Source organism: Temnothorax nylanderi, unplaced genomic scaffold (genome assembly GCF_030848795.1).
Source record: "Temnothorax nylanderi isolate EJ_2023f unplaced genomic scaffold, tnyl_v1.0 TNYL_tig0365_pilon, whole genome shotgun sequence".
In the NCBI taxonomy this organism is placed as follows: Eukaryota; Metazoa; Arthropoda; class Insecta; order Hymenoptera; family Formicidae; genus Temnothorax; species Temnothorax nylanderi.
The window spans coordinates 74,280-98,974 of NW_027249427.1; the positions used below are offsets into that span (position 1 = coordinate 74,280).

The 24,695-nt window shown below is 38.4% G+C and overlaps 1 protein-coding gene across 1 annotated transcript in view; it reads right to left on the reverse strand.

Moving 5' to 3' along the window:
* Ret (Ret oncogene) overlaps positions 1–24,695 on the reverse strand; it is a 56,236-nt gene that overhangs the window by 31,038 nt on the left and 503 nt on the right. The window contains exon 2 of the mRNA XM_071720716.1: positions 24,127–24,338. Coding sequence (XP_071576817.1) covers positions 24,127–24,199 — 73 coding nt within the window. The 5' untranslated portion in view covers positions 24,200–24,338. The remainder of the gene's footprint in view (positions 1–24,126; positions 24,339–24,695) is intronic.

The following is a 24,695-nucleotide window of genomic DNA, read 5'->3' on the forward strand; positions in this document are numbered from 1 at the left end:
TACGCGAGCGTTACTTCTGTAGTAACTTACGATAATTTCTTCGCGTAAACGGGATTTTGTAGTAACTTACGATAATTTACTCCGCGTAAACGAGTGAATTATCGTAAGTTACTACAGAAGTAACGCTCGCGTAAACGTAGTAACTGACACAGATATAAGCATAACGCGTAACTTTATTTAACTGAAAATATAACAATGGATAACAGAAAACAACAAAATTTAAATGAGATTTAGAGAATTTAGAGAGAAACCGAATGGCGAGAGTGTTCCGGATCGAAATCGCTAATGTTTACATTTTCGTTTACCGTAATTTAGTTACGACTTCTCTCGACCGAAAAGACTGACCGATATTGACTGATAACTGCCCGACGAATGACCGATGACTGGCAAATGTAAGAAAGTTCCGAGGTTTTTTACACTCGCCAAGAACAAAAAGTATGCCAGAGACTCCGGGCCCTTGGCTACAGCGAGCGGAAAGATCGGCTTCGCGGAATTAATTGTTGTGATTGAGTTTTTGATGCACCACTAGCGAGATAACGGTTTTTGTTTGGTCCCGTTTTGATTCCGCTTGAAATCAACACGCGTCCAATTGATTGCCCAAGAGGCTTTACCGATGAAGCTCCGAGAACGGCTCAAGTTTTGTCATGAGGCATAAACAGAGAGAAGAAAATTGATAAGAATGTCGGTGCCTCTGATAAGTCTAGCGCTAATTTTAAAGCTATCGTAATCTCGAACACTGCTACTGAAGACATTAATTTTCACTTTTTCGCCATTAAATATTATCCATATTAATATAAAATTGAAATGATTTAATTTACTACAATCACAGAATTATTAATAAGAGGATGCATTTATTCTCTCTTTATTTGAATAAATAACTCAAGTATAAATATTTATTTAAGTAAAAATATTCAAAAATCTCATTACATTAAATTATACGAGCAATATTGGTCTTACAATTAACATATAGGAAAATTAAATTGATCAGTAGAGCGCTAATTGGCGCTGTAATCGAACTAAGAACTGGCGCAGCAAACGGCGCAAGCTGCTGTACGAATTTCGATGGCAAACTATCAGTTAATCTCCAGCTAATGGCTCGTACAAGCCGACTTTGAGAAGTTCGATTGCGGCGGATAATTACGGCGCGCGGAGTGTCGAAGTTGGACATCGAAGCGGCTTAAGCTTCGTGCATAATGTAGGAGAGATAGAGAGAATCGAGCGCGAGAATCTGTCCGGGCCGATCGATGCAGTCTATGCGGGCGATACGCTCGTATAATGCTAACGCACGTACGCACGCACGCACGCATGCATGGATGCATCCACGAACGCAGGTATACGCGGGAGATCGTTATACGTAGAAACCCCGTATTTGCACATCGAATTACAATTCCCGAAAATAGAGAACGTGAACATGATACGAGCAGCCGTACAACGTAGCGTCCCTCGCACCTCGATCTCGAGAAGGCCCTTTTTCCCCCTGAACCACGCAATCGTGCCGATTGACGTTTCGGCGCACTTCGGTTTCCAAATTACAGAATAACATTCTTCTTTTTTGTTCTTCTTTCCTCAAATATCTTCGCTGCTAAATTACGCAAATTCCGTTTCCGTTCTTTTTTAATTCATAAAAACGAATATATTATAGATTGTTTTTATACATTGCATTATCGAAGAATTTCAAGCGGTATTTTTCGCTTCACAAAATGTGAAAGATACGCCATCGTTCGCTCGATCGTTTGTGTATGAAGAAACACACGAAGAATATCTTGATATTTAATACCGACGATCCGTTAAAGCTGACGTATTGATGCGCAGACGACAGACCGATGCGATATAGAACACGTGTGTCAATAGGTCTCGAGGTAGGAGGCTGGAGGGAAGAAAGCGGCTGGCTATTGTCGTGACACTTGGCAAAGGAGATGATCCTGGCGCGATGCACGCGACTGGCGAGCACTATAGATCCCGAAGCGGAGACACCTGCGTGCATGCGACGCCGATAAATAACGAGGGCCGTCTGTTATCCCGTTTCTTTTCTCCCTCCTATGTTTCCCTCATTTTCCCGCTTTTATCCCGATGGCCGACCTCTCTCCATCCCGATCACCGAAATAGCTTTAACTATATTTAGAACACTTCGACACACACACAGACACACACACACACACACACACACACACACGGAACTACGAAAAACTCCGCGGTTGTCGGGCATCCGCACCTTTTAAGAGACGAACTTACGACCTCGTTAACATCGACACGTTAATATCCGGCATGGTGTGTTAATGCCGTACGTTCTGTAACGAATGTGGCGAGAAATAAAACCGTAAACACTTGCGACTCGTTATTGCGTTATATAGCGATGGCCCTACTCCATTTGGCCAACGAACGTGATTTTATATCGGGGAAAGGGTTGTTGAAAAGGACGTTGTAATCCAAGATCGGCCACTATAGTTCCTTAGACCATTGGGAATTTTAATTTTGCACGTCAAATTTTAATATAACATTAGTGTTCGCTTTATTACAAATATTTAAAGAATTTTTTGATATATATTAAGGAAAAAGAATTTGTGGCAAGTTATTCTTTTCATAATAGATAACTTTATTTAATTATGTATCCGTGGTATTTATTGCGGAAAGCGATAATTTCGAGTTTATCGAGTTTACGAGAAGTCGGATGCGGGAAATCCATAAATTTCGCATATATCCATTATCCCAATGAGTTGGCGCATATGTTTCTGCTTCATACATTTCTAACAAATAACTAATAGCTTATCATAAATTTGCGTTTATAGTTACCTATAATTACCTTGAGACATTAATAACGAGAAATCACATATATCTCTATAATTAAAATCAATCATCTACGTATAGCCTCACCAAATTACATTATAAATAAATTAGTTAACTCCATGATTTATAAAATATTTTTGTGAATAATCGAGAGATAATAGTCACACAAAAACACGCTTTATCGCTTATTCTAAATTATATTTTAGATTCAGTATTTCCGTTTTAATATAAAAATTAAAATGACTCTCTGGCAACACCTCTCATGTCTCCTTACAGTGCCAGACTAGAGTCAATAAGCTCAACAGGGTCTTCTTTCCCCGCTAATTTTTCCAAGCCCGTTCCCTTGGCAGTGGTTTCGCTAGATAGTAGATAGGGACAGTGGGAATCTCGTTAATCCATTCATGCGCGTCACTAATTAGATGACGAGGCATTTGGCTACCTTAAGAGAGTCATAGTAATTTTAATTCATTTAATTTATAAGATTATTATTGAGAAGCATATTTTATTTATTTTACACACACAGTTGTATTGTAATATTTATCATTAATATCATATTAATTATAGCTATATCCTAGTTGCTGACCACCACGATATTCTGTCGGTAAGGATATTATTAATTTTACATTCATGTTGCTCAGGTAATCGGCCTTATCATCCGCGGTGAATAATACTGCGGGCGATATCGTAATGCCGTGCTTAAGTAATTCGCTTACCGTGTACGCGATGTACATTAAATTTTATGGTATACGGCAGGCCGTGTTAATGGCGCGACGAGCAACGATGCACCTGGCTATATTTCGCGGCAACAAATAAACTTTTCCAAGAATTGTGCATTACAGAGTAACAAAATCAACTCGGAAATAGCTTCTTCGAGATATTCTCGAGGTATTCTTCCCCGCCAGAGCACGAACACGTAAAGGTCATACAGTTTCTTTTTCTTCCGACGCGTCCCAATTTCGCTCACACGACGAGTAGTTGGTTACTCATTAAAACGAAATTTTTCCTTTTTCCCCACCCGTGTGATGTTCATCTCGCTGCTCTTCGCTAACATCTATTTCTCGCGGCATTTATTTTCAGCCAACGAGATAAATTCGTGTGTGTGTGTGTGTGTGTGTGATACAATTTTAGTTAGATTAAAAAATATATTGCGTAATATATCGTTCGAGATTTATGCTCTCCATTGCATCTATTTTGCATTGTTGACAGTGAGAAGAATAAAATTAAATGATCGCCTGAAAAATATTTTCGATAGGTATCGCAAGATAAACGAGAGGATTAGTGAAGTAAATCAACGTAATTTATAGATGTAAATCGTGATAATAAATATTAACTTGTTGATTTTCGATCGTGCAGTCACCGCGGAAATTTTTTTCACATTGAACACCACTCTTGATGAAAACGCAATTATAGTGAAAGTTTGAAATTAATATTCTTTAATTAATTCATGTAACAGGATTCCTCATATCAGGATTCCTGGTGTATCTACGTCTACGTACCTATAGATCGTATTATTTTCTAATAGTCGTAAAGATGATTACGCCAGCTTTAGGAGCTTGTGCGATTAAACTTGTATGCCAGCCGAGTCTCGCTCTTCGTTAAATACGCGGCGGGCGTAATTTCTGTACGCCCGGAACTGTAGCGGAACTAATTCGCGGCGTTCCTTTCCCGTGCTGTACGGCGAATAAATTAGGCAGATAAATTATGAACAAGGACGATTGTTCTCGTGGAACGCGCGTTAGTTTGTATCGGATCGATCGGATCGCGTCGCAATTGCACATCGCGTTAATTATCGGAACAGGAATTCGCGTGCGCAGGTTAGTGCCGATGATAATCGATTTTTCCTCGCCCATCCTTCTAACGAACGGCGGATATAATTGCTTTTAACTCGACTTTTATGTTCCATTCTTGGCCTCACAACTAAGCTAAGTTTACCCAGAGACCGAGCGCACACCGGCGCGCTTTTACCGCGGCAATAAGGTGCCGAAGGCTTAATCAAAGTCTCGGTAAACATGGCCCAGTTTTCATATCGCGATCGCCCGACGACCAACACGCGCGACTGCTTCCTTAATTTTGTTCCCCGAGCTCAGTAGACAATGGTTAATTAATGTCTAATACCATTAACACTACGTTAACTTTAACATCGAAATTTTAACGGCGAACATTGAATAATGTTAAAACATTGAAATACCGTGCTTCTTCGCATAAATGCTCTCTTATTTTGGATAATTAATAAATAATAAATATTACACTTAACCATATTTTCGTATAATCAATTTTACTTGTTTATCATCATTTTATCTAACCATATTTTAATATACATTTTTGTACAAATCGATTTGTATTTTGATATTAAATTTTTATTATATCCATTTTCATATACTATAAAAATTGAGAGAAGTATGACATAAATTTCGGCGGAAAATGCATATCTTTCCTCTGAGAGGCAAATGCTAATTTATATATCAAATTTATTACAATTAAGTTTAACACCTCGTAGAAACTGGTAACCACAATTGACTTTTTGTTATTTACTCGGAAAATTTTCGAGTAAATAACTGCAACTTCTCGAGGAAAGCTCTGAACTTTCCACGTAAATATATATCTATAAGATAATATTGCGTCTTCCGATTGCAACGTTATACATGTAGAATTGAAACGAGCACGTAAAAGCCACCGGTGCGAGATAAAATGCGTTGTCTCGCAACCGCACGGATGCAATATTCCTCACGATATTTCAACGTACGCACTATTTCACGTCTATGCATTTCATATTAATGCAAACGGCTGCAGTTAAAATCAGATCATGTGTAGAATAAATAGTATATAAACCAACCAAAGTATAATTTGAAAGCTTGGCAAATTTATAACGGGTTTAATATTCACAAAATATCTCTATACATATTTGATCTGTACTTTATACCTATATTTTTTTTTTCGTAATAATCGTAAATGTAAACTTGAAAAAATAAATGTTCCGCTGTAATAAAAATATCGGTGCAGTGAATTTCAGCGAATGCAATGTACTCGATATATCGCATACATAATTAAATACAATTATCGATTATAAAAAGGATGACTTGCCACAAATTCTTCTTCTTTAATGTATATTGAAATTTTTTAAAAATATTACATAAAACTTTGATATATCTACAGAAGCGTTCGTAAAATAAAAAAACGATTAAAACGATAAACCGCGAGGGGTATGCCAATATATTGCCACGTGCCATACGTGTGATGTACGAGCGATGTAAGGAATGAGAAGGGATGGGAAAGGGAAGACACGTCTCGCTCGTGGAGGATAAGCGCGGAGCATCGGCAAGTTATGTATTTATACGGCACGAAAATACGGCGCTGAGCTCGAGATTTGAAAACATTCACCAGCGCGTATCGGTATGTCGCACGCGGGAAAGCCGTTGTTTTTTTCGCGCCGCGCGACTTCTCGGAATCCGAGTCTCGGGCATGGGGGAGCGCGGGACGTGGTCGGGACGCCGCGCCGCGCCACCTTGAGCTTGAGCTTGAGTGGCGGCCGGCGCGCGAGCGCGTCGTCATTCGTCATTCGTCATACGAAGACGAACGCTCGGCCGCGTCGCATGCCTGCGAGGATCGAGCCACGTTATTTCACGTTTCGCTCGCATCCCGAAGCCACGCAGTTCTAAATTGGACGAATTGCCGCTATCATCACACGTACGTGTGTCGTTTCATCTCGGTCGATTACTGCATTTGATAATTTCGCGAGAAAGCTTATCTCGTTACAACTCGCCGAAGAATTAAGTACCGCAAATCACATCGGATTAATTATTATCTATACATATTTCTTTAATTATCTATATACGGTAATTTGCTACATCTGTTGGGTTTTGAAACGAAAAACACGATAATACAATACATCAAATCGCGCAGTTTGCCGAAAATATCGAGTGGCCCGAAGTTGATCGCATTAATCGTCTGCATTATTCATTTTTATATATTTCTTTGTAAATAAAATTGCAACTTTTTACATATTGTCTGTAATTCGTTAAAGACAAAGATATCGAGCGGCTGAAATTCCAACGGTCAATATCCTTATTAAATATCTCAATAAGCCGCCGAAGAATTTTTATCCCTATAAAAATAATGCCGGTAGAAGCGAGCCGTCGAAGAATTTCTACCGATAAAAGTGAGCTAAGCTTAAATCGCGCAGTAAAAACATTCGATTGAAACTTTCATACGTTACGCACTCATCGAAAGGGAATACACACATCGTGCCGGAGCTCTCGATTAATTCAATTCTTCGAACTATTGACTCTTCTATCACGATATATCGATAAAACGTAAAAATCGCCAAAGGAAATTACTTACCGCGCGAGAGGGGTTCCTTCGCCGCGTAGCAGCGTGAAATTAGGCGCACTGGCGTGACGTCACGCGGCATTATAACGGCCGGCCATTTCGCGCCGAGCGTCCCCGGGCTCCGGTTCAGGATCGCGAATGCTCCGCTTCCCCGCGTCCCTCTCGACCGTGTCCCGAGTGAATATTGTGCGAGGACTGCGAGGGTGAGTCAGGTGAGTGCTGAATCTAGCGACGGGCCGTTGTTTCGAGGCATTAATCCAGCCGGTGGTGCTGGCCGCCCGCGCGCGCGGGATCGCGTCCTACTTCCTCGTTCCTCGTCGGCGTCCGTGAAAGCGGATCCCTGATCCCATCGCCGGACTCCGATACGTATATGTATATATGTATGTCGACTCGCGTATATATCTCGCGTTAATCGCTCGCGAGCGTTATCGATACGTCGAGGGATAAAGAGCGTTGATGGTAGCGTCGACGGATTGCCGCAACGGATTCGCCGAAGCAGGCAGGTAATTGCGTCGCTCGCTCGAGATAGTCGAGATACCAGGACGTTGCGAGTGGTCAGTGCACGCGTCCGCGATGACACTTTTTGAATCTCGACGTCGCGCCGGTTGAAAATGATAAATCGAGAATGCCGAGCTCTGATCCACGGACGATATTTCGCGTCGTGCGTTCGCTCGAAACAAGGGGGTTAGATTAACGGCAGGATAATTTCGCTTATTCTGTACGTATCGTTTGTGATCTTCGTATACTCATTCGCGAGTATATGTTCGAAGGATGTTACAGTATTTAGGTCTTTGTTTCAGGTGGTGATTCAAGTTAGCGGAATTACGCGGATTCGGAGATGCATCGCGTCGCAGTACGATAAGTAAACGTCGGGGACACCGTGTAGAATAACGGACGATTGACATAGTGTGAAGTCAGTGAAGTGATTAGTGTGTGTATGCGAATCGTGTGATCAAATGGCGATTAGCAAGGAAAAACGGAGCAGCGACCAGATTACGGGATACAGGACGGAGCAGAGAGCCAGCGGAGAGTCGGAGAGCGGAGCAATGCAGTGGCGCGGGCGGCGCATCGACACTGGTGAGTAAGTTTATTTATCGTTGCAGGTTGCTCGGAAAATAATGGCCAGCCATTATTTTTAGAAAACGATAAAAAGATGTATTATTTATATACGTGGGTATATGTGTGTATGACTTAGAAATATTATTATAAGATATTGTTAAAGAGAAATAAAAATTATGGAGCAAAGTTGATCAAGTAATATAGAGATATTATATTGTTCATACATTGTTTTACATTGTTAGAAATATAAGATTGTAAAGTACTTTAGGGAAAATTAAAATAAGAAGCAATATTAAAAAATAAAATTATTTTATTCGTAATGAATAAAAAGATTTTTTTAAATCTTAGGAAAGAAATATATGTGTAGAATCAATAATTAAAAATAGAGAATTTATGAATCATATTAAATATAAAATCTCTCTAAAAGATTATGAGAAATGTGAAATGTGAACAAAAATTTTTCAAACAATATCTAAAATTAATTTATGAGAAACTAATATTTACCTTACGATAAATAATAAAATGGCACTGTCGGCAGTTTAAAATTGGGCAGATTAAATTCGATCATTATTTTCCGAGCAATAGTGTTAAATATCGCCAATATTTGGGATCTGGTTAATTTATTTCTCTTTACTTTCCCTTGAATTTATGTAATATATTTATATGTGGCTATTGTTTATCTGAAGCGCGAATGAAAATAGGTGCTCCAGATTTGGCTTGCATAGCTAAAGATGCCGGTGTTGTTTTCACGATCATTAAATCACAATGCCTCCCTTCATTTTATGCAACATATATTTTCTCTTAATTAATTCACAGCTGCAGATTACGCGTAACCAGATTTCAGCATTATTTCAAGCATATGTAGTAACCATTTGAAGTAGAGAAAATACTTTTTTACATATATTTGTGTCCCAAAACAAATTTTCATTATTTATCACAATTGCAAACCCGTTTTATACAGTCACTTATATTTTGTAATATTTTAAAGATATAGAAATTCTATATTTTAAAAATTTACAGGAAACGTTCTATTTTAAAAATATAAAATTTCCATTTTAAAATATAGAAAAATAGAGGAATATTGATATATATTTTTTAAGAAATGTTGTAATCTGCATTTGGATATATTTTTACGGTATTCGGTGACAATTTTACATATTCCTTGACTGACATTTCTTATGTAACGTTTTTGCCTTCTGATCTTTAACATCTCGAGGTATTTGCTTGAGACACGATGTAGGCGTCGGGAAACAAAACGTTGTTCGTTCTCAGAATAGCAGACGGTGACAATCGACGTCGTTTGAATTTCTCGACACTCGTTAGGAGTCATTAGTTCGTTGTGGCATTAAGATCTAATCCCCCTGTATCCGCGGAATGACAAATTGTATCATAAATTCAAGGGAAACTGAACAAGAGGTAAATTAAGTGAATTTTATATTTAGCCCTATTGTATTACTTTATTTTATGTACTTTGCAAATATTACTGAATCTTTAATTTGAAGCAGAGAACGAATATCTCATTTTATATAATACCGTATAATTGCGAGAAATATAACCATATTTCCTTGTATAATACAATTTATACAAATATACGTGAGAATCATATAGTCGTTTGCACATAAAGTTATTTTGAAGTTACAAAACAGGAATAAGATTCTCTTATTTGTTGAGAATTATTATAACTCCCTCTCTCTTTAAAAATTAATGATCTAATTATGATTATTTGAGAGGATGAGAAAAGATTTCTATTTCTCTCTCGAGTTCAGACCTGCGAAATTTCGCTCGTAGTTATAGAACATTCACGACGCCGATACAATTTAAACGAATATACGTGAGAATCACGTAGTCGTTTATATAAATGAAGTTATATTAAGAAGTTACAAAACAGGAATAAGATTCTCTTATTTTTTGAGAATTATTATTACAACTTTCTTTTTCATAAAAAATTAATGATCTAATTAGGATTATTTGGGAGGATGAGGAAAGAGTTCCGTTTCTCTCTCTATCGAGTTCAGATTTGCGAAATTTCGCTCGTAGTTAGAACATTCACGACGCCCGCGCCGTTACAATTTAAACGAATATACGTGAGAATCACGTAGTCGTTTGCATAAATGAAGTTATTGCGAAGTTACAAAACAGGGATAAGATTTTCTTATTTTTTGAGAATTATTATTACAACTTTCTTTTTCTTAAAAAATTAATGAGTTAATTAGGATTATTTGGGAGGAAAGAGTTCCGTTTCTCTCTCTCTCTCTCTATATATCGAGTCGAGAGCTGCGAAATTTCGCTCGTAGTTGGAACCATTCGCGACCGCGACGCCGAGATGCATTAATCTGTGGGAGAAAGCTGTCCCAGGATGCAGACTTCGCGTGTCCCGGGGTATACTTTAACGTGGACAAGCGTGTCGTTTCGGGGAATTTAGTTCCTCCCCCGGACGCAGGCAGGCCCGTCCTCTTCGTCGTCCGTGGCTATATCGAGGTGGACGGATACGTCGCAGAGGGCGATGTTGACAGACCCCGGGGGTAACGTATGCGCGCGACAGTTTTCTGTTTGCTCTGGCATATACGTTTCGCACGATAATGTTGCGGATGCGCCGCGAAAATGATACGGTAAACAACGAGACGCGCGACCATGCTAATTCCGCCGGCATTATGCTCGTGCCAACGCGCAACGCACCGAGCTTAGGTCGAGCGAACTCAATCAGTCCTCCGTAACGCTCGGACGAGCGATAGCTATCCATTAACAGTTTTGCTCTCTTTTGGTGCCGGATTTCATGTCTCTAACCCACGCGAAAAATATATATTTTCGTGGCACGAGAGAAATTCTCTCTAACAATGTGTTTGTAAAGGGTATAATAAACCAAATTATAATGTGCAGTCTCATAAACTTTTATAACACTCTGTAATTTTTTATTAATCGTTATGTCGTCTCTCTCTCTCTCTCTCTCTCTCTCTCTCTCTCTCTCTCTCTCTCTCTCTCTCTCTCTCTCTCTCTCTCTCTCTCATGCAATATATATATTTTTCGTTATTTTTTTTATTAAAAGCTCCTATCGCTTTGACCTTTCGTTTAAACTCTGTTCACGATTGAATTGTAAATAGTAGCTTATCGATGCAAACAGTAATGTAATATGTATCTACGTCGACAATTGATATTTAGGGCGATTGGCTGATATCGAAATGGTCAACCGTTACATATCAGAGATCGAGATCGGCGATGTTTTTCCATTGTGCCGCGTTATCGCAATTTAATATATAATACGAAATATTTAATATTAATCTTTTTACCAGAGCACATTTTTCAATTAAAATTCTTGAACACAAAGGTCGCAGTGGAAAATTTTAGAAACAAAAGAAAAAAAGATATAGAAGATTTCGCATAAAAATAAATAATTCTACGCAGACTTTATCATTGTTATGTCATATGCTGAGCCGAGCTTGCTTAAGTTTCAACATTTCGTAAAATATTCCGCGCAGGATGCTTAAAAATCACGGCGCGCTTCATATTCATATATTTTATTTTGTATTCCTTTTATTTTGCCGAAATGCGAGCGACGAGAGTGCAGGAGTTTCCGTATCCTCCGATATTCGAAGGTGCGAATATTTTTGCTCGTTTCATGATTCATGTCTGCTCGTTCCCGCGGGGACGAGCATTCGTGTTTACAAATGAGATTAATTCTCGGCGGCTCCTCTCGCATCCGCGCTGCGGGATTTATATCCCTTCGTCGCGCTAGTGGTGCGAGTCGATCTTCGATCGGACGTGCGCGGTGCCGTTCTCGTCTCCAATATTGCCTGCGTAAATATTAGAAAGATGCGGATTGTTTGTGCGGCTATATATATATGTATATAATATATATAGCCGCGACACTGACTATACATGTGGCTTATCGCGGATTTTTCCAGCACGCTAAATCCTTTCATTGAAAGGAACGAGATTTAACGCTTCAAAGATATCTAAAACGGTCGCTATTGAGGACTTTCTTAGCATACTAAATCCTTCTTTTGAGAAGAAAGAGATCTAACAGTTATTGTGATCGTTGTTATACCTCTATTGTGATTGTGGAAATTATACCCGCCAATGGAAAAGTAAATTTTAATGATGCTCGAACCCTCTAGAGTCCCTCTAATAAGAGTTGGGACATCTTGAGTTTCGGCAAAATAAGAGAGAAAGAGAAAGCAATATACAAGCGATATATTTATATCTCTTTCTCTCTTATATCTCTTTCTCTTTCTGTTTCTCGTGCTTTTGCCGAAAATGCGAACCAATCAACAGTTGCAGCTCCGTGTCGCGACTCTTATTTTTCTAGAATCCTCTATCCGTGTATCTCACTTTCATTTAAAAACCAACTTTTTGAGAAATTTATCAATATTACGATGATATATAATTATAATGTTTATTGACTATTACAAAATTAATTATGTATTACTAATGATGTTATTCAATTAATGAAGATTTCAATTTTCATAATTAATGTCATCTTGAATAGAAAGTCCAGTTAATTAATTTCGATCGATTTCCATGTTAACGTTATCATTATTATTCCACCATTACTGCTTTTCCTGCCAATTTGTTCACGTAGTTGACGGTAACCCAGATTGCGCGAAACTTTGTTCGCGGCGTGTATCAGGTCACCGAAGTGTAGCTATGCCTTTTTTAATCACCATGCATGTGTCGGCTGAGATACACTACTTGTGTCGCGCCGGGTAGCGCGAAAATGGATGATTTCCGCTGGGAAAACCGTGCAATAAGAGTGATAAGGGCAACAACAGGGAAAACGCTGAGGAAGCCTAACGAAGAAATTAATGGTCTATTATGAAGCACACGACAGCCGTGAACATTTGAGGCTTAAACGGATTTACCGTGGAAATTCTCGAAGATAGAGCCTGCGACAGACAAGATACAGGGTGATCGAAATAAAATGCAATCCATATTTTACGACAGTTAAATGTTATACAAAAAAGTATATTATTTATAAAATTAATCTCTTTAATATCTTCCGTCCAAATCAACAACCGCATAACTGAAAGATTTAAAGTAACCATAAATCAATAAAATCTGTATTTAAATATGGATGTTTTGACTACCCCGTATAGAAGCGCCAGGTGGAACATTGAGAGAATTCTGTTTGCCTCTTAAGTCGGCCCAGCATTTACATAGATGCCAACACGTGAAAAATACAGCTGCGAATACATTTTCGTACTTCCCTCGCGTATCGTTCTTCCCATCCCGTTGTCACAGACTCGATTCATATCAGACTTTTAAATTGGGATGAATTTAAATAATAATTCATTGTCGTCGATCATCCCATATATTCGAATAGTTAAAATGCGTTTGTTATAAACTGTTACATTTGTCATCTACATAAACCATTATATTAATGTTTCATTAATTATTTAATTATCCTTTGATTACTTAACATTCATTACAATTTAAGCAGACACATAAACAATGAAGAACCATTTTCTGTTATTTGTCCACTACCGTCGTTTATTAATTGTTGATATAATAAATGCTGCTTGCATAGACTATTGATCGTCTGCAAAAACTCGATCGCTCGTTTCGTGACGACATATTCTCGTCGCGTCTTACAATTCGTTTTACTATTTCGCGACGTCCCATTTAAAGTGGAAACGTCCGGCTGCTAAAGGTTAGATGTTACGAGACAATAAAGGTTACTACATTTTCTACCGATAATGTCTAGACAAGCTATATCGCGTGCGATATTTGCAACCATTAATAACGCCCATTTGCTTAATTTAAAAAAATCTAGGCAAGAGAAAAAAATTAGATACTCAAAACGGTACGTGACTCGACTTCCCATAAGGAAAAATTTTATGGGAAAATATTTACCTGCTTCGCGATAGATTTATCGGACCCACACCCGAATTTTATCTCGTAAGATATACCTACATTATCGTAATCGTATCTTGTATACGACGCATTTTCTACGTTAAAGTTAAAGTTTATATAAGACGTTTACTTATATACGGTATATAAGTAAACGTCTTATATAAACTTTAACTTTAACGTAGAAAATGCGTTGTTATGTTGCAAATGTTATATATAAAATAATTAAATAATAAAAATTTTTAACGCACTAATATTGCATAAATAAATTAATGCAATACTTATATGTTAAATATTGCCTTTCATATTTAAAGAAATTAATGCATGTTGGAAAATATATTATTTACAATGAAATAATTTCTTTTACTTATGGCATAATATGGCATAAAGGATTAATAGGGAGTAATTGAAACTGTAGCATATTTTCAATTTGCGTAATAAATATGATACGTGACGCGGAGGCGTTAATATTATTATTCTGAAATTTGACATTTGACTTTGTACGTGCGAAATCATATCTTGCGTACACAGTTAATTAGTAACAAATGTCAGCGGTCGGTTGTCGCCAACATGGTTAGCGCGTACCGTGTGTGGTGTGTCACACGTGTGTTTTTGGTATGTGGGTTACGGGGTGTGGCGACAGCCACCCCTCTTGTGGGACCGACAGGATGGATTTTTACCTACATACGTGTCTTTGACTCTTTTCGCGCGGGGCGGCGATAGTCAGATTAAATTACAACGGTGCGTTGTAACGGGCATTCGTGTCGAGGGAGGCGAGTCCCTCGATTACATTATCGCGCCGGTCCCATTACATCGTGTTAATAATACCGTATTCATTATGAGCGCGATGCGACGCAAACAATGCTCACTTGGAGTCACGTAATCGCCGTTATGACTGTCGGGCGTGTTTTCACAGAGTCGGCGTTATTTTCCGGAAAACGCTCTATTTCGACGCGGCCCAGATAACAGTCGCATGTTAACGATCCTATAAAATGCTTCCAATTTTCGCTGAGGCGATTGTACCGTTTCATGATTACGCGAACGAAAACGGTATCGTAAAGTACTGCCTGTACGTGTCTGTAACGCGTGTATTATAGGACCGCTCGCGATGCGTTCACGCTATATAGATGTCGAACACGAAAGAGCAAGGTGGCGATACGATGATTACTGATTAACCCCTTGATGTACCTTAGAGATCAAAGAAATCCGTATAAAAGTCACGGTGCGTGTAACCTCGTTATCGTAATATAGATGCAACTTTTGAGATATCGACTTATTGATGGCTTCGTATTATTCTGCACTTATCAGATTGTACTGCATGAATGATACATGAAATTTATGTCTTATGCGTTAGAGTCAAGTGGGCGAATAAAGTGGCGCGATAATCATTAACAGTTTCAAAGTTAATATTTTTTCCTGATTGTTGTATAAATCATATTCGGGACATGTTTTCTGATTCTTTTCTAGTAATTACGCATACACACCGTTGAATAGCGGAGCACTAAAGTCAGAAGTTTATTGTGTAATTAAGGTATACAAGATTATCGCGTAACCGCCAAATTATACAAGACATAGATGGCGATTGAGCGTGGAGTCTCGTTACTGGCGCTATTATGTCGGATATCTCCCCGTCTTCGCTCGTTACGCGCGAAGCTTTATTAAATTAATGGACGCGTTGTCCTTTGTGTCACCGCAGCACTACGACGCGCATTAATATTCTTCGGATGTGCGGTGTGGCAAGCTTTGAGAAGCAACGTGAAAGAGATAGAAATCGATATTCTAGTCACCGTATTATAACGCGAAGAATATTTCAATTTCATAAGCACATCTACTGTGTGTCATACACGAGAGATAAGCGCTCGCGATTACGTTTAATGGACACACGCGGTCGTGGGTGGTACAATTTTATGTTTCGTGAAATGTCACGGTAAGGCCAAGGTACGCGATGGAATTCTTCGTGTTTTACTGTTTTATACCGTGATCAATTTACAAGTACTCGATACGTCTGTGGCTGTATACGTAGGTACGACTAAAGTGTTTGTTCGATTCGGGGTACTGTTAAGTTATAATAATAATAATGCACAGCTTGATGCGAATTTGATGAGAAAAGATTAGAAATACGCGGAAAAGCACACAGGATCGTCGAGGTTAAGGCCAGGCATTTGCATGTTCTAACAATGCCTCGAGCTTTGTTTTCTGCTATACCTATAGTATAAAATACGTATGTGTGCGTGTATGCATTGCGAATGCAGGATATACCGGTCGATATACGTCCGTATTGTGTGTGCAACGGTCAGAATAATAGTCGTAAAACAATTATTTGGTTCACCCAAATCATCAATTCTTCCTTCAACATTTTATCTCGGCATTTTCTGGCCCGCATCATTAATTAACTATTCATGAAATTCGCGAAATATATGTTTAAACATGTAACTGTGATACACAATCTACAATTGATAAACAAATGACTTATTAGTCTTAAAATTGTAAGAATTAAAAAGCTACCCTTGATGATATTTCATTACGTTCAAAATGGTGCTATCTACTTTAAGCTTATCATTTTTTTAATTTTAAGCTTTTAAGATTTTTTTATTCCCTCCATTACATTTGTTTAACGTGATGAATATCGTTAAGTCTCTTAATTTTTTATAAAATTGTCTGACTTCGTTCTATATCTGTCTAATTAAATCTACGCCGACTTTTTTACCAAAAAGAAAAGCGGTCATATCTCTGAATTATTTTAAAACAGTAAAATATAAAAGATAATATTTTATAAAGCATATTTCCATGGAAACACGTTCGTGACATGAATAATCCCAGCCTACTTTTGCTCGAAAGTGTAATTTGCCAGACGTTTCTTTAACATTTGTTTCGTGATAGAGGTATTAATTTAATTAAATGTCGCACACACATCGTAATTATAATTGTTGCTTAACGCATGATTAAATTACCATGCAGCATTTTTGCATTACTTAATGTGCATTATTTCGCGTGCTTCGCAAAACACAAATCGTGAAAATGACTGCGGAATAATTGCGTCCGTTAACAACACATGGATGTACTTCATGGCAATTTATCTACGATAATGGAGCATGTTGAGATACACTCAGTTTTGTGGGGAGAAAAGGTGCGATTTGGAACACTCCGTATATCCTTGACACTCTGATGCAGTTTCTTCTAGGACTCGAATCCTTTCGGTTGTTTCTGGTCATTAGTTCACTGGGAGGGAACAGTTGTCGGGCAATGATTCATAGAAAGCACTCGAGAACAGTTGAGACGGTAAAATAGCTCGCAGTTTCGAGGAAATTTCGTATTTGCACAAATGTTATTTGTTTGTTTCATTCATCTTTAAGGATGCAAGCGATTAATATAGGAAATACTCTACCAATCAAACTCATCTTGATTGAAATCGATCGGTTGAATCATATCGAAACATGCAATTTAGAATTGGCTGAACTATATAGTCGAAATATATAATTTAGAGTCAATTGCAGAAATCGAATCACAAGAGAGAAAAAATATTGTACTTTAGCGATCTTAAAAGTTATGTCTCCTTTTGTTCAAATTTTCATTATTACTCGTATATATTTTTTAGATTATTAGAAGAAATCTTAAAATATCTTTAACTTCAAGTTGCTAAACCTGTAGTTTTCGTCAAGCAAACTTGATCGTAGTAATACCTTCTTACACCGCCTAATGGCGGGCGCTGGAAATCGATTCTTACGTGCGCATAATGCACACGCGCCCTTTGATTAGGTTGCAGCGAGGGTGAGGGCTGCTTTCAGGACTCGTCTTGATTAACGATTTCGATGCGGCACGCGATGTTTGATTTTCTTATTTCTGTTTCTATAGTTGTAACGTGCATTAATTTTCGATTGTTATCGACAAATTGTGAGGGAATTTACAATTCGAAGTTCGGTAAAGATTGGAGCGATTACCACCAACCTTTTATAATATATTGTATTCATGATAAAATCGATAACATTAAATGAAATAGCTTTTATTGTATAAAGGAATATGAGAAGAATACATATATTTTTTTATGAATTTCAATTAATGTGTTATTACGAGTTTTACATAAACCAATTAATTTGTTCTTTACAAGTCCTACTTAAAACAGCTTATTATCGTGCAGCTACGAGTCTAATCAGATGGTGAAATAATCTTAACAAATTCTCAGAGATCCCACGCTTTAGAAAGTTAATTTAGGAGAGTAAAAACAGTTTTCCTTTTGAACCTGGCAACTGTAATGCCGCCGTGAAATATATTGCCGCAAACGGAGTCTGTAACTTTGCGGCGAGAAGACCCACGCCAGACGTTTTGCACCGCTGCGTGTTCTGCCGCGTCATTAATAGGGAGTCTCGCCGTTCTCATTACTATTCATGGTATACGATGACTTGACGCGCAAATGTGAAGCGTCGTGCCTCGCGACGATGACAAACGATTAAATTTTCTTTCCACTACTCTCGAGTCATCCAATCGCTTATTGATATTTTGGAAAATTTATATTTTGGAAAAGGATTTGTCACTACATCGAAATATTCGGTCATTGAAGCATTATCGTGTGGAAAACTGTTATTATAAGACTTCAACTCGAATACGTTACTATAAATCACATTAGAGTTATTTATGTAATAAATAAATAAAATTACTAAAAAGACAAGTTATATCCCAGTGGATTATATTACATTTTATAATGCGCAAATTTATTTTAATTATATAACATTCTTATTTATACTATTTTTTCAAAAAAATTGCGGATACATTTTCCAAATGACATTTTGCAATTCACGCTCACATTGCTTTCGGCTTGACGTGTCCTTTTTATTCCCACAATCGCCCACCGCTACACGTGATAGCGTTAATTAATTACTCGCATAAATACCGACACACGCGTGGGTGTCGTTTACGTCGGATTAACATTCATACGCGACGCTTCATCGTCAGGACGCGGCGGAGTTTCGATTATCGATCCTAGGCAACCTAGTGGCCGTATGACATCGCGGACGCTATAGTTCGGCCCGCAAATAAAAGGCTATTATTGCGGCGGGGCGATAAACGTTGGGCGTGAATGACGCGCGTGCTTCGAAAGGTTTCACGTCGCGCGACGATTTGTACTTATCGAACTTTCGCGCGGGGCTTTATCGATGGTATCATGAAGGGCCCCTTTCAGGATCCCGTCAACAGTGAACGCTATTGTACGACAGGACCGCAGCCACGATCTAGAGTTCTAGTTTCGACATGCGAATATATCGCGTGTGTCACGTTACTTGAAAAGTTCACAGAAGCCAGAATCGCCGAAGAATATCGCACCGAAATTACGCCGCTCTCTATTTTTGGCCGAAATATACGTGCGAAATGCTAATATCTCCCGTCGCGTTATCCCATCGCGCGCGATAACTTATCTCAACCAAACTCTGCTGCGCCTATCTTTTTGCGTCGGAAACTGTATGCTTATCCGCTTGTCCGTATATTTCGTGGCCCTGTATCACGCCGTGTTAGGTTTCATATTTCTCACGTGTGTGCGTGTCGAGCGCTGCATATTTTACACTTTTCTCATTCGTGGCATTTCGTTAGCTCGCCATTACAAATTGCACCCGATATACTAACTCGTGCGCTTGGCGTTAAAAAATGCACACTTCTTCACCTATCTCCGCGGAACATCATTAGCCCTCGCGCATTTAGCTTCCTGTCGTCCAATGTATTTCGATCGCGTGTGCTTGCTTTGCTAAATTACACATTCGCATGAGTCTTGTTCTTATAATTAATTTTTGAAAATGACGCGGTGTCTCGTCGAGAATTCTGACTTTTCGCCTCATAAACTTTCGTTATTTAGTTAGAACGCCCATTATATTCGGGACGAAAGTAACGGGGACGGTCGCCGGTTAGAAGAAGTGAATTATAGTTTTTCGCGATGGTGACCTTGATGCGAAAACGCCGGCCGCGGAAACGCAGCCAAGGTCGCGGCTCGCCATTGAATGGCGCATTCAATGTCAATGAAGCCCGCGACGCGACTTTCTTCGACGAAATCGATGCCAAATTTCGTACTGCTCGGCCGGACGGCGAATGCAATAGCGTGACGCGAGCAATAAACCGGCGCAGTCTTGCCATGCTAGAGTTCTGCACAGCGTCGTGGGCTGCGTGGGGTGGGACCAACCCCGCCGCGTTCACTCTCGTCGTATCCTCCCTCTACGTTAATGCGTCGGGGCCACGGCAAGAAAAGGAGCAAAAAAGCCGCATCTGCGGGAAACCGTCGATACCAAACATCGTCGGATCCCCTTAATATAGTACGATAGTATCAAATAGGGTCTACAACCCGCAAGTTTCTTGAAAATTGAACTTGATTAAAAAAAAATGCTTCCTTTCATGCAGTCGCGAGCAATCGAGCTTTTTTTTATAGTTGTGTATACAATGCAGCTAATGGACAATGGAGAGATGTTTAATTGCTTTGAACTTTAAACTATGACGTCAACTTCCCAGAGAATATTTCTGACTCTAAAGCCTTGTGTCCACAATACTAGAAATCGCTCCAAGATCTCGGACGGAGAAAAAATTGACCAATCATGTTTAAACAATTCAGCAATTGACCAATGCGATTGGTTAATTCTTTTTCCGTCCGCGATCTCGGAGTGATTTCTAGCATTGTAGACACAAGACTTAAAAAAAGGCCCGGTTCCACCAACGTTACTTAACTTTAACCTTAGCTTAACTCAATCTTCGTCTCTTTCTAAGGGGGACAGTTAGAAAGAGACGAAGAGTGAGTTAAGCTAAGGTTAAAGTTAAGTGACGTGGGTGGAACCGAGCCTAAAGGTATCCTACATGGCTTTTAGTGGCACGGTAAACCCTTTTTATTGCTTAAACAATATTTTTCTAATATTTTAGAGCAGGTATAATTTTTAAAAATAATAGAAAGTTAAAATAATATAGTTTGATCTATATTTTTTTGGAAATATAAATCTCGTTTTTAAAAAAGATTTTAAGAGATATTTACTATTTATTGATATTTTTTTAGAGATCCGAAGTATATGTTACAGGGTTGGAATATACAAATATACCTTTTATTTGATTTATTTTTGGGATTATGCCAAGACTACACTTGAAAAAGGATTGCCCTTCAGAGATTATAATTGCGATAGGCCATACGGAGAACTGTCGCACGACTCGATCTTGTCACGCGTGACGTATCAACCTGAATGGTTGGCAAAAAATACAGTTGTATGCGGAAGGCCGGTATCGATTCTCGCGGTTCATCGGAGCCGTGCACGTGAGAATACGCGGTCGGCACGCGACACCGAGATCGTTGCATGATCAAATACAAATGTTAACTTTTACGTAGCATTGTTACGAAATCGTTCAACGAGGTATGCTGTTCGTGACTTTTGCCTCGATGTCCTCAGGCTCAATCGCCGTCGGCACTTCAGCAGGCTTTGTAAAACGTTACTCTGTTTTATATCAAACATAAAACTGCACAAAAGAAAGAGTCTAAAAAGATAAGATTTTCATCGCGACATAATAGCGCTTTTGAATATGAAAATATATCAATATGAAAAAGTAATATTTAAACATATTATGAATGGCATAATACTAATGACATAATGCCTGATGAAATAGTTAAGATTATTAGTAATTTTACAAGTTATATATATATAATCATAGAAAATCTCAACAATAAATCCCTCCCTCCCCGTGATTAAATCAATTTAATTTAATTATCTAAAAACTGCAAAGAATTTATTGCGAAAAATACCTTCACGGAATGAGGGAGGTTCCAGGTTCGAATCCTGGCTGAGGTAATATTTTTCGCAATAAATTCTTTGCAGTTTTTAGATAATTAAATTAAATTGATTTAATCACGGGGAGGGAGGGATTTATGTGTTCCAACAATAACTGTGTTTCAAGTCCGACTGTGATCGGTGCGCAGTTTAAAAAGTTGGAATATATATGTATATGTATAATTATAAATAATACATATACACAGAAATTAATATTGAGCTGCCTAAGATCTAAGCTTAGACCGAAAATGGCTTGTATTCTTATTCGATTGTATATCATATCTTGTTTTCTCTTATTAATTAATAACAGACTTAATTTTATTAATTTTATTTATTGAATTCAACTTTGTAGTTTCTTTGCGGATTTTAATTAGTAATTTTTTTAGACCTCGAATAGTTTCGTAGATTTTAGTTACCGTGCTTAACGTGACTTATAGCACCTGAAGGGCGAACCGACCCTGCCGGTGCACCTGGAGCTGCGTTCTGCGAACGCGTTATCGTTAGCCCCTATCAATGCACCCTTGCCCGAGACCCTTTTTCGCGCTCGCGCGGCTCTGTACGCGAAATCGATAGTCCTGCAGGCGTGCGTGAGAAATCGAGCAAAGACCGACGGACGAGGCCTGTCTGCAACTTGTGGCGTTTACGAGCGCCTACCGTCTCCCGCGCGTTAATGAAATTCACGCATTGTCTTGTGACATGCCGCTTCCTGGGAATTACATAGAATATTATATTCCACAAACGCGTATAGTGTAAGAATTGAATTAGAGCGAGTCGCTTGGAGCGATGTGTTCCCGGTGTTGCAAAGAGATGGCAATTTAACAGCGACTTGTTAAGCTTACAACTAAATGCGAGCTCGGCTTTGCGCATCGCTGAAAACGTCAGTGCAATATTATCATCTTGTAGTTTACATTGTACAATTACAATGTTATAACTATCACATCTCGCGATAGCGCAACATTATAATATTATAATTACAATTTAATAATGGTAACATTATAATGTTATCAGATCGTTATGTCGCTACGATATTTTAGAACATGATATTACAACAACGGGGTTGCAGAATAAAACCTTTTGCTTCCATCACTGACGTTTACCAACGAGCCGCGAGCCGGGGATAATTGGATGAGCACGGCAGCATCGATGCATTAGGAAAACGCGGCGCATCTGCCACACGGAGAATTATGTTCCAAGTGCAAAGGTTAATCTCATAGCCACCCTCCCAATTTCCGCTCTCCAATTAGAGATTGGTCTAATATAGGATGATCTTAGGTCAACTAGGTTGTCATCTAGAGCTTCCCTTTATACGACATAATTGCCATTAACCCTGAGAATTCTGATTTTTGATTGTATTATTCTGAGACCGCGATATAATTGAACAGAGATTGGTTCTGTAAAATTGAAATTGCTATAATTACGCCTAAATAAGTTAGACGTTTATTGTGAAGAATTTATCGACGGGATTTTGGGCGGATTGTTTCTATAAAAAAATTAAACGCGGAAAGTTTTGGCATATCTGTTAACGTTTAATGGCTATGTTATACTTAACGCGAGATTCGATAACGGCGCGTCTGGTTATTAATTTTGATGCGTCACTCGTCAGCCGTTTTAGCCAACAAATATTGCGTGACGGTGTTTCGACATAGGATTGCAAATAAGACATAGCAATTTAGCATACAATGACGCGAGTTAATTAATTAATCATGGATCTGGCGCGACTTAAAGATTCGGTTAAAACTACTCGTACTATAAAAGATCGCTTGTATTCTATCGTCTGTTATTGTTGTTTTAAAAATTATATTATTATCGCTATTTTACGGTATCTAGCTAAAAAATATATCAATATGAGGCGGTCAACAGCCTGGGATTCTTGTTATATTGGATTTATTGGTTACGATATTAAATCATAAATAACCAGAAATAATGTATTTTTGATGTTCTCATAAATTTCATACGAAATTATTACTTTATTATCTTTTGTTATTTAATAAATTATAAATTATAAATGAAAGAAGAAGTTTCCCGAAACTGAGAAATAATCAAGAGACATGGTAGTGTTTCGCGCCAAGTACACGCGCAGCGCGAGACTCAATTATACCGCCGTGTATATTTACGAGTACGATTATTATTTTCGTCGGACAAATATAGTTCAGAGACTATGTGGCAAAAAAGATTATTGTATAAATATAAAATAATCTTGAAACTTTCTGCTTGCGATCTAAACTTATCACTGCGAATGCAAAATTACTTCAATTTGTCATAGTGAAAGATGATGTTTGCGGTATAAGATGCACAGATGAAATCTGTCTTAATAATGTTTGCAAAATTCTTTAGGACGTACCTGAAACCACTGATATCCTTATTATCAACGAGGATAACAGTAAAGTCACGAACTGCAGTCCAAGTCTCTTCATGATGGATGACACACGTCTTTCGTTCGATCAATTGCAAAAATCACTTTGACATCGTAGTCACTGCGGCTTGAAATTGCACTGATTCGGCGAAGTTATTCTCTCGCCAAAATGCACCGCTGCGTCCGTTACATCCGTCTTCCTGTCAAGTGAAAGAAATTAAAATTATAATTCAAATAATTGTAATTTCATTGCAAAGCAAAATGCGGTATAGAAAGTGAACAATGATAGAACAACCGCGATTGATTTTCGCGAAACAATGAATGAAGTTCTCTTTGGTGCAGAGATGTACAGGGTGTCCCGCCAAGGAATGTCAATATTTTGGAAGATAGTAATGGCGATTGTTTTGGAAAACGAAATAAAAGAGAATGTATAAATACGATTTCGAGCACTTACTGTAAATTCTGAATTAAAGAGAAAATAAAACGTTATTGTTTGTCACGTGAAATCTTATTGTACATTAGATTGACATTTTGAGTCTCGCTGAATAATTAACACT